Source organism: Onthophagus taurus, chromosome 10 (assembly GCF_036711975.1).
Source record: "Onthophagus taurus isolate NC chromosome 10, IU_Otau_3.0, whole genome shotgun sequence".
NCBI classification, from domain to species: Eukaryota; Metazoa; Arthropoda; class Insecta; order Coleoptera; family Scarabaeidae; genus Onthophagus; species Onthophagus taurus.
The window spans coordinates 7,247,693-7,258,935 of record NC_091975.1 but is presented as its reverse complement, the minus strand read 5'-3'; the positions used below and the strand labels follow the sequence as shown (position 1 = coordinate 7,258,935).

Genomic DNA, 11,243 nt, shown 5'->3' with positions numbered 1-11,243 from the left:
CTAAATCTACACTTGGACATGTTGCATACATAATAGTTATGACAGCTAAGTTCGATTTTCACTTGTCATTGCCAATTCAGATTATTTATTTATTTTATTTTTTTAATGTTATTGAATTCGAAGCCTAACATTTTTGCATTTAATACGAAAACGGTGGATTTTATCAATATTCTCTAAGAGTGATAAAAGTTTCTAAACCAAATTTAGTATTAACTGCAAAAGGAAATGTAAGGTTATGATAAAATAAAAAAGTTCTGAGCAAACAAACTTTAGGAACAGCCTGTATCAAATTTCAACGCTTTACCATAAATAGTGTTTAAGATATTTAGAAAAATGTGTTAAAATTTTCTAACTTTGATGGCCTGTATCTTTGTAATTTGAGGACATGTGGTTACATTTGCTCCCCGAATCACCGAAACACCCTGTATACAGCTGACAGATGACAAAAAATTGCAAACGAACACTATATTCGACAAAATATTGAAAACGTTTCTTGAAAACTAGAAGTATATATTATAAAAATGGTATACAAGATATTTTATTGAAAACTTTTATCTGTCTCTGAAAATATTATACAGGGTGCCCATTATGTATGACTATAGTATATATCTCGGTAAATGTTGGCTTTATAAAAAAACATTTTATACAAAAGTTGTTTAACATTTTCTTTGTCATAATAAGACTGCATTCAATTGTTTTTAATTCAGAAAACAAATGAGTAACGAATAACACTTGAATTTATAGTACGATGACGTATAATTTTTCATCAGAAAATTTTTGAAATAAATGTAAAAATTGTTTATTGATAAAAATTAATCAATGGCTTTAGAACAACTTTGAAAAGAAATGTAAGGTTATGATAAAATAAAAAAGTTCTGAGCAAACAAACTTTAGGAACACCTGTATAGCACTGTATCAAATTTCAACGCTTTACCATAAATAGTGTTTAAGATATTTAGAAAAATGTGTTAAAATTTTCTAACTTTGATGGCCTGTATCTTTGTAATTTGAGGACATGTGGTTACATTTGTTCCCCGAATCACCGAAACACGCTGTATACAGCTGACAGATGACAAAAAATTGCAAACGAACACTATATTCGACAAAATACTGAAAACGTTTCTTGAAAACTAGAAGTATATGTATTATAAAAATGGTATACAAGATATTTTATTGAAAACTTTTATCTGTCTCTGAAAATATTATACAGGGTGCCCATTATGTATGAATATAGTATATATCTCGGTAAATGTTGGCTTTATAAAAAAACATTTTATACAAAAGTTGTTTAATATTTTCTTTGTCATAATAAGACTGCATTCAATTGTTTTTAATTCAGAAAACAAATGAGTAACGAATAACACTTGAATTTATAGTACGATGACGTATAATTTTTCATCAGAAAATTTTTGAAGAAAATGTAAAAATTGTTTATTGATAAAAATTAATCAATGGCTTTAGAACAACTTTGAAAAGAAATGTAAGGTTATGATAAAATAAAAAAGTTCTGAGCAAACAAATTTTAGGAACAGCCTGTATAGCACTGTATCCAATTTCAACGCTTTACCATAAATAGTGTTTAAGATATTTAGAAAAATGTGTTAAAATTTTCTAACTTTGATGGCCTGTATCTTTGTAATTTGAGGACATGTGGTTACATTTGTTCCCCGAATCTCCGAAACACCCTGTATATAGCTGGCAGATGACAAAAAATTGCAAACGAACACTATATTCGACAAAATACTGAAAACGTTTCTTGAAAACTAGAAGTATATATTATGAAAATGGTATACAAGATATTTTATTGAAAACTTTTATCTGTCTCTGAAAATATTATACAGGGTGCCCATTATGTATGAATATAGTATATATCTCGGTAAATGTTGGCTTTATAAAAAAACATTTTATACAAAAGTTGTTTAATATTTTCTTTGTCATAATAAGACTGCATTCAATTGTTTTTAATTCAGAAAACAAATGAGTAACGAATAACACTTGAATTTATAGTACGATGACGTATAATTTTTCATCAGAAAATTTTTGAAAAAAATGTAAAAATTGTTTATTGATAAAAATTAATCAATGGCTTTAGAACAACTTTATTATTTTTCCATACATAATGGGCACTCTGTATATGTTTTAATAAAATGGTTATGTTTAATAAAAGGTTATGGTGTTTAAGCCTAGGTTGTTTGAGCCCGAGGAGCTACAAATAACACCATAAAGATGTGCAGGGTTGGGTTGCATTATTAAAAAACTGTTTGCTTTCAAACTGTCTCTGACGATATCATACATATATAAGAATATATATTATATATATATATTTTCAATTTAATTTACTTCATTATTTATAGTAAGCTTTTTAGGTAAAAAGCACTGACCGTGGATGACATTTGGCCTCGGTTGGATGTCGGAGGTGTAATTTAACCTTATTATCCCCACCATATGGGCTTATTTCCTTTTTTCTTCGACAAGTTTTTTTGTTCATTTCAACTCGATGATCCGCACAAGTATTTTCGTTTTTTTGAGGCCATCTTTTATACTCATTACCCAATTATATGTTGTTGGTTGCGGTTGAAACATGTTTTGGCTTTTTTTTAGAAATTCCAACGGGAAAAGATATTTTAAAGTGGGTCAATTTTATTTATGAAGTTGCCTCAAGAGTTAAATGTAAGGGTAGTGATAAGGATATCCTGGTTAGAGTGTAAGCAACATCGCATCAAAATCGGACCCCTTAGCATGACAGGAAGAAGTGGCAACGACGCAAGCCGAAGCATCACGACGCTCAACCATCCCTATTTAACGCCGAATTTCATCTTGGGGGTGGCCATTCATCCGGGGGTTGTCATCCCAAGACGATATCACCAAAAAATTTTTATCCACAATAAAAATTAGTTTTTTATCGTTGTAAAAATTTTTTTTGGGTGTGCGTGCACAAACGACGTTCGTGCAGGTAATTGCCGTTAAGAAGACGCATACGTTTGCGTGCAGGCGAGTCCCGGAGGATCCTGCGAATCGCCGATCCGGGCTCCGCCTTCGTTCCGGGAACTCCGCCTCACGCCTTCAGCTTTCAGCCGACGCCATAACACGATTGGCTCAGTTTGGTACCACGTGATCGGCCACCATCCACCTCAATGGGAAAGAAACAAAAACAAGCCGTCTCCAACAGTAACTCGAGAACATACTATGACGGTTGGCCGAAGGATGCGCGCCGATAACCAGTGAATATATAACTCTTCCATCAAAGTGAAAAAATAAAAATTCCTGAAAAATTCGCGTACGGTTTAGTGATGCAGTGTTAAATTAAAGAAACTTTTTGACTTTTAAAAAGAACTGTTTTCATAGTTAAAGTAGTTTGGATGCTCTACACACAAGGAACCCCGCCGACATCATCATTACTCTTCACCACATTATCCTCATCATCTTCATCAACATCACCACCATCACCATCTAATAAACATATGCCAGCTGGACACCTGGAGGACACAGATTACGTGGTGGTGAAGACGAGATCGGGTACGCCAGACGGCGGTAGAGCGCCCTCTGGCGGTGGCGGTGGTTTTTGGATGCCCGGAACCACCGCCGCCGCCTCTGGGTTATCCATAGACGGATGCAATGAAACGGGCTTCATCAACAGTCAGCCATCTATGGCGGAATTTATGACCGCGTTACCGCATCTTTCTGGGGAGATGCCCGGGGCTCATGGACCCCCCATGAGTCCCCAGCATACTCCACCGGGTAGTGCCGGCGCACCTAATTATCCAATGGACGTACCTCATGGACTCGGTTCACCAGGAGTCAACGTGCCGGAATATCCATGGATGAAGGAGAAGAAAACAACAAGAAAAAGCAGCCAACAAGGTAATGAGCTAGGTGAGAGTGAGGATTTGAGTGTTTTTGTGTATGTGAAGCGTTGATATCACCAATCTAGTAGTCAAAATATACGATATATAAATTGAAATCAAAAAAATTGAATCATAAAACGAAACAAGTGTAAGTGACCCTCGGGGTTGTTTTGAAAGAAAACCGTCTATCATCGTGAGGACTGGTTGAAAATCGGGTCGGAGAAGAAGTCGAGGAAACCGAAACAATACAATTGACATTCGAGCGCGGGGCGATGATGATTCTTCAAAAATTTTCGGCCGACTCATCATTGCGTTGCACATTTTTTGATTCCGGAGATCAATACCAACCCTTTTGTGTTTCAGTAGCTCGCGTGGTGATTCAATTAAGAGTCAGAAATTAATACTATTCTCCAAGTTTCAAAATTAAAAATCCTTCTAGAAATTTTTTTGTATCACTTATGATTGGATTTTTCAAAACTTTGAAAGTTATTTTTTCAATTAAATTTCGACCCATTAAGGGAAATTGAAAATCAAATGAATTTTCTTTTTTATCATAATTTTAATAAACGCGTTTTTGTGATCGGAGTTAAGGTTCTCTTCTTTCCCGTTTGTAGATGTGACCCCGAAATTGCAGCACGAAGATGTCGGTTAGGTCATCAATCAATCTCACGTCGGAGTCGGCGTTGGCATGAGACCACGCTCAATTGTAACTAAACTAAAAATAACAGACGCGAGAGCTGTATGGGAACAGTGTTTCCTTATTTTTCGGTTGGAAGAACGATTTTTTTCAACTATTTAACACATGCGCTCGAAAGAGAAGTTAAAAGTTTTCAAATCATCCAGATGAGGAACTTATTTATTTCTGAGGATTATCTCATTGCTAAACAATTCGTGGCATGTAAATTAAAAAATTATACACAATTTGCATGATGTGTGAACAATTAAAATGTTTTTTTTGTTTGTATTTTTTTTTTGATTAATACGCTGTACGTGACAAGAACCAATTTCGATCCCGGTTTTTGGATAAATACCAACTCGGCCGTTCTGTTTCTCTCAACGTTCGTGCAGAGTTCCGCCCACCCTGTTTCTCATGTCCGAAACTTACGTTCCTACTTATATTTCAAAAAATCGCATGTTCTTTGAACATAAAAACCGGGATAATAGAGATTATTGAGTCGAGCACGACCTTGTGTCTTTTATAAAATATTACATTGAGACTCACTACAAAGAATAAGTAGCTTTATTTCATTGATTTCCAATTTTTTCAAACACCTCTACGAGTTTATCCGAAGGTATTAGACCGACTATTAGCCTAACACTCACCAATAAATAACCCCAGTGTTGGGTCCACACAGGGTGGCCAGTTAACAAATGATCCTGAGGTTATCAAGACGTCCTTCTCGGACATTAAGGGCATTAGGGGCATCCCGACGCCCTCTCTTTGGAACCGTAGTTGTGTCAGTGTTTGGGACCGCAGGGGGTGTGATGCGAGAGAAGATGAAGTGCGAATTCCCCACAATCCCCCCCAATGGAGAGTCGTCCATAACTCATGGAGAAACGGCGTCCCGCCGGGCGATCTCTCCACCGGGCTGTTTAACGTTTTGTTATGGGGGGTTACCCGAAACCTGTGGATTCGCAACCCCCCTTGAAATCGTGTGTATGTTGATCTTTCAGGACACCGTGGGGGGTTTGTCTCGTTCCAGAATTCGAACAATTCGTGAAATTAGGACTTGGTACACTGAAAATGAGAGAAATTCGTTGGGGATTTGTTATGAAGTCACTTGTAGACAGATTTAATTGAAGGGGTTAAACCCCGTGTGTAAATTTTCCGACCGCTTGAGTTTGTCACGTCTGTAAACTCCGGATGATGTATGTGAACCATTTCGCACACGGGATATCATTTTACAAACACAAGTATTTTTTTTTTAATATCATTATGAATCTGTTAAGGAAATTTACGAAACCTTTTAACCTTAATGTGATATATAAACCAATAAATCGTCCTTTTGAAACTAAAGTTACAATATCATGTATCATATAATCAAGTTTTATCTTTAGTTTGAGGTATAAATAGCTTCATTACTCCGTCAAATAATCTCCAGGGATTTTTTTGAAATTTTAGTAATTAGTCTTAAAATAAAAAACCTTCAAAAAATCGTGTAAGATCTCCTTTTGAAATTGAAAATATGATATCATTACACGTCATATAATAAGGTTCTAGCTTTCATTTAAGACATAGCACGTTCCATAATTTCTAGAAGTGAACCCACAGGAATTTTTTGAAATTTTATCTTAATCCTAAAATGAAGAACCAAATTATTTCACTTTCAAAAAATCGTTTGAGAACTCCTTTTGATATTGAAGATATGATATCATTACACATCATATAATAGGATTCTAGCTTTAATTTGAGACATACCACGTTCCATAATTTCCAGCAATGAACCCAAAGAAATGTTTTGAAATTTTAGCTTAATCTTAAAATTAAAAACCAAATTACTCTAGCTTTAAAAAATCGTTTGAGATCTCCTTTTGAAATTGAAGCTATGGTATACAATAAGGTTCTAGCTTTAATTTGAGATATCCCACGTTCCATAATTTCCAGAAATGAACCCAAAGGTTTTTTTGAAATTTTAGTGATTAATCCTAAAATTAAGAACTAAATCATTCCATCTTCAAAAAATCGTTTGAAATCTCCTTTTGAAATTGAAGATATGATATTATTACACATTACACAATGAGGTTCTAGCTTTAATTTAAGACATACCACGTTCTATAATTTCCAGAAATTAACCCAAAGAAATTTTTTGAAATTTTATCTTAATCCTAAAATTAAGAACCAAATTATTTCAGCTTCAAAAAATCGTTTGAAATCTCCTTTTGAAATTGAAGATATGATATTATTACACATTACACAATGAGGTTCTAGCTTTAATTTAAGACATACCACGTTCTATAATTTCCAGAAATAAACCCAAAGGATTTTTTTGAAATTTTATCTATATCCTAAAATTAAGAACCAAATTATTTCAGCTTCAACAAATCGTTTGAGAACTCCATCTGAAATTGAAGATATGATATCATTACACATTACACAATGAGGTTCTAGCTTTAATTTGAGACATATCACATTCCATAATTTCTAGAAATGAACCTAAAGGAATTTTTTTAAATTTTATCTTAATCCTAAAATAAAGAACTGAATCATTCCATCTTCAAAAAGTTGTTTGAGATGTCCATTTGAAATTGAAGATATGATATCATTACACATCATATAATAAGATTCTAACTTTAATTTGAGATATTCCACGTTCCATAATTTCCAGAAATGAACCCAAAGGAATTTTTTAAAATTTTTGTGATTAATCCTAAAATTAAGAACTAAATCATTCCATCTTCAAAAAAATCGTTTGAGATCTCCTTTTGAAATTGAAGATATGATATCATTACACATTACACACAATGAGGTTCTAGCTTTAATTTGAGACATACCACATTCCATAATTTCTAGAAATGAACCCAAAGGAATTTTTTGAAATTTTATGTTAATCCTAAAATTAAGAACTAAATCATTCCATCTTCAAAAAAATCGTTTCAGATCTCCTTTCGAAATTGAAGATATGATATCATTACACATTACACAATGAGGTTCTAGTTTTAATTTGAGACATACCACATTCCATAATTTCTAGAAATGAACCCAAAGGAATTTTTTGAAATTTTATCTTAATCCTAAAATAAAGAACTAAATCATTCCATCTTCAAAAACTTGATTGAGATGTCCATTTGAAATTGAAGATATGATATCATTACACTTCATATAATAGGGTTCTAGCTTTAATTTGAGACATACCACGTTCCATAATTTCCAGCAATGAACCCAAAGAAATGTTTTGAAATTTTAGCTTAATCCTAAAATTAAGAACCAAATTATTTCAGCTTCAAAAAATCGTTTGAGAACTCCTTTTGAAATTGAAGATATGATATCATTACACATTACACAATGAGGTTCTAGCTTTAATTTGAGACATACCACATTCCATAATTTCTAGAAATGAACCCAAAGGAATTTTTTGAAATTTTATCTTAATCCTAAAATAAAGAACTAAATCATTCCATCTTCAAAAACTTGATTGAGATGTCCATTTGAAATTGAAGATATGATATCATTACACATCATATAATAGGGTTTTAGCTTTAATTTGAGACATACCACGTTCCATAATTTCCAGCAATGAACCCAAAGAAATGTTTTGAAATTTTAGCTTAATCCTAAAATTAAGAAGCATATTATTCTAGCTTTAAAAAATCGTTTCAGATCTCCTTTTGGAATTGAAGATATGATATCATCACACATTATACAATAAGGGTCCAGCTTTAATTTGAGATATTCCACGTTCCATAATTTCCAGAAATGAACCCAAAGGAATTTTTTAAAATTTTAGTGATTAATCTTAAAATTAAGAACTAAATCATTCCATCTTCAAAAAAATCGTTTGAGATCTCCTTTTGGAATTGAAGATATGATATCATTACACATTACACAATGAGGTTCTAGCTTTAATTTAAGACATATCACGTTCTATAATTTCCAGAAATGAACCCAAAGGAATTTTTTGAAATTTTAGCTTAATCCTAAAATTAAGAACCAAATTATTCTAGCTTTAAAAAATCGTTTGAGATCTCCTTTTGAAATTGAAGCTATGGTATGCAATAAGGTTCTAGCTTTAATTTGAGATATTCCACGTTCCATAATTTCCAGAAATGAACCCAAAAGAATTTTTTGAAATTTTAGTGATTAATCTTAAAATTACGAACTAAATCATTCCATCTTCAAAAAATCGTTTGAGATCTCCTTTTGAAATTGAAGATATGATATCATTACACATTACACAATAAGGTTCTAGCTTTAATTTGAGATATTCCACGTTCCATAATTTCTAGAAATGAACCCAAAGGAATTTTTTGAAATTTTAGCTTAATCTTAAAATGAAGAACCAAGTTATTCTAGCTTCAAAAAATCGTTTGAGATCTCCTTTTGGAATTCCAGATATGATATCATTACACATTACACACTAAGGTTTTAGCTTTAATTTGAGACATACCACGTTCCATAATTTTCAGAAATGACGCCAAAGCAATTTTTTGAAATTTTAGTAATTAATCTTAAAATTAAGAATTAAAGTATTCCATCTTAAAAAAATCGTTTGAAATCTCCCTTTCAAATTGAAGCTATGATATCATTAGACATCATATAATAAGATTCTAGCTTTAATTTGAGACATGCCAAGTTCCATAATTTCCAGAAATGAACCCAAAGGAATTTTTCGAAATTTTAGCTTAATCCTAAAATTAAGAACCAAGTTATTCTAGCTTTAAAAAATCGTTTGAAATCTCCCTTTCAAATTGAAGCTATGATATCATTACACATCGTATAATAAGGTTCTAGCTTTAATTTGAGACATAACACGTTTCATAATTTCCAGAAATAAACTCAATGAAATTTAGTGAATAAATTATTCCGTTTCCAAAAAATCATTTGAGATTTCCTTTTGGAATTGAAGCTATGATATCAGTACATATCATATAATAAAGTTTTAGCTTTGATTTTCCACGTTCTATAATTTCCAGAAATAAATCCAAAGGAATTATTTTAAGTTTGATTAAATTATTCAAACTAAAGATATGATATCATTACATATCACATAATAAAGTTTTAGCTTTAATTTGAGATTGTGATTTCAATTACCTCATAAAAAATTGGCAATGGATTTATTAAATTTTTCTTTATAGAACCAACCCAACATAATAATTCGTTAATTTCTTATTAATTTTTTTCTGTTAATTCTACAACTTGTTCGTCTTGCTCTTCGGCTAATTTACCTCGACAATAAGTTTCTGAGAAAGCTAGGAGCTTACGCAACTGGGCGATCGCGCCGACACAAGCCGTCGTCGGTACAAAAGTGGTTATAAAAGGTGGATACCAGGAATCGGAAAAATTCTTGCCGCGATTCTTACGTGGTAATCCCAGGGGATCCTTCCGGTGACAATGGATCCCCGGTGGAAAGCGTTTTACCTTTGAGGTGCCGCCCCGTAAAGACACCGTCGAGCTTTTCCGCGAATCTCCCCCTTTAAAGTTCGATCATTGATTTTCAAAGCGTGAAAACTTCCGATTACGGTTGAAAAAATTTAATTTTAAAATGAACCCAATGTCATCGTGACTTGAATTTTTAGTTTCGCTATATAAATTTGTGGTAAAGTTTGGGGGAAAGAGAGTTTTGAAACCTTGTCGACAACCAATGAGTAGTTGGAAAGCTGAGGGATTATGGCAGAGTTATCTCTAATTTAGGGAGGATTTCGTGCTTTAAATTGGTTCGGTTCCCCCTTTTGCTTCGTTCCAAGCCGGTGACAACTCTCCAGATACATTTTTGTAAAATCGTTATCCCTAATCCATCCTCATCTAAATTTATATCGGATACAGACCCGGGGATTCCTAAATCGGATTTCCTCGCTCAAAACTTTCCTACTAAAACGCTGTTACCCCAATTACTTTGAAAAATTACACTACAACGATTACAATTCAATTACTTCACCGTTTAATTTTTTAATTTTCCATCAATTCCTTAATCTTTTTCTATTCTTAAGTTATTCTCACGATGTGACAATGAATAATAATAATAATTTTGGGAATTGTCGCGAAATGTAAAAAGTCGAATCTACCGCAACTCATTGTTATAATTCTGAGTTTAAAGAAGAAAAAAAATGTTCGGTGTGTCTAATTCTGTGAGAAGAAGAAGAGTCGGTTCCGAAAAAAAGGAACGAACCTTTCTTAATGAACCTTCTATAAGTTTGGCAGAAAGACTGGTTTTGACGCGAGGCAGGCAATCTTTCATATAAATTTCATTATCGGCTCCGATTTATCAGGCGGCCAAATTAGTTCTGCCCCCTTCGAAACATCAATCGCCCAATGTACATTAATAGGCCGTGTAACGATGCCCTTTTTCCTTTTGAATAGATAACCACGATTGTTGTAGTTATAACGATTTTTTCCGCCTTCAAATTTGTTTAATTTCTTTTTAAATGAAAGTAAATACATTTTTTCTCTTAAAGAATTCTCCTTGTAGGTACGAAAAGTGTCAACCGTCTCCATTCCAAATTGAAAGCGTAATTAATTGTCGAAGAAAACGTTCCAAGTTGTTGCGTCGTTTTGAGAGTTTAGTAAACTGTTGATGTTGCCGAGTGAAAAATGACTCTATTCGGGGAAGTTGACGGAATGAGTCTTCATTCTCGAAGCAAAACGTTTAACCCTCCTAATAGATTACTTTTTAAGAAAAGGTGCCTCTTTTCCTACTTTTAATGTCACTGTTGTTATCAAAAAATAATCTCTTTGATACGTTA

At 33.1% G+C, this 11,243-nt stretch overlaps 1 protein-coding gene across 1 annotated transcript in view; it reads left to right on the top strand.

The window, feature by feature from the left end:
• The first annotated feature begins 3,171 nt into the window (after positions 1-3,171).
• Positions 3,172-11,243, top strand: part of LOC111420471 (homeobox proposcipedia) — a 41,692-nt gene continuing 33,620 nt past the window's right edge. Inside the window, exon 1 of the mRNA XM_023053458.2 lies at positions 3,172-3,861. Within this exon, the coding sequence (XP_022909226.2) occupies positions 3,360-3,861 (502 nt within the window). The 5' untranslated portion in view covers positions 3,172-3,359. The remainder of the gene's footprint in view (positions 3,862-11,243) is intronic.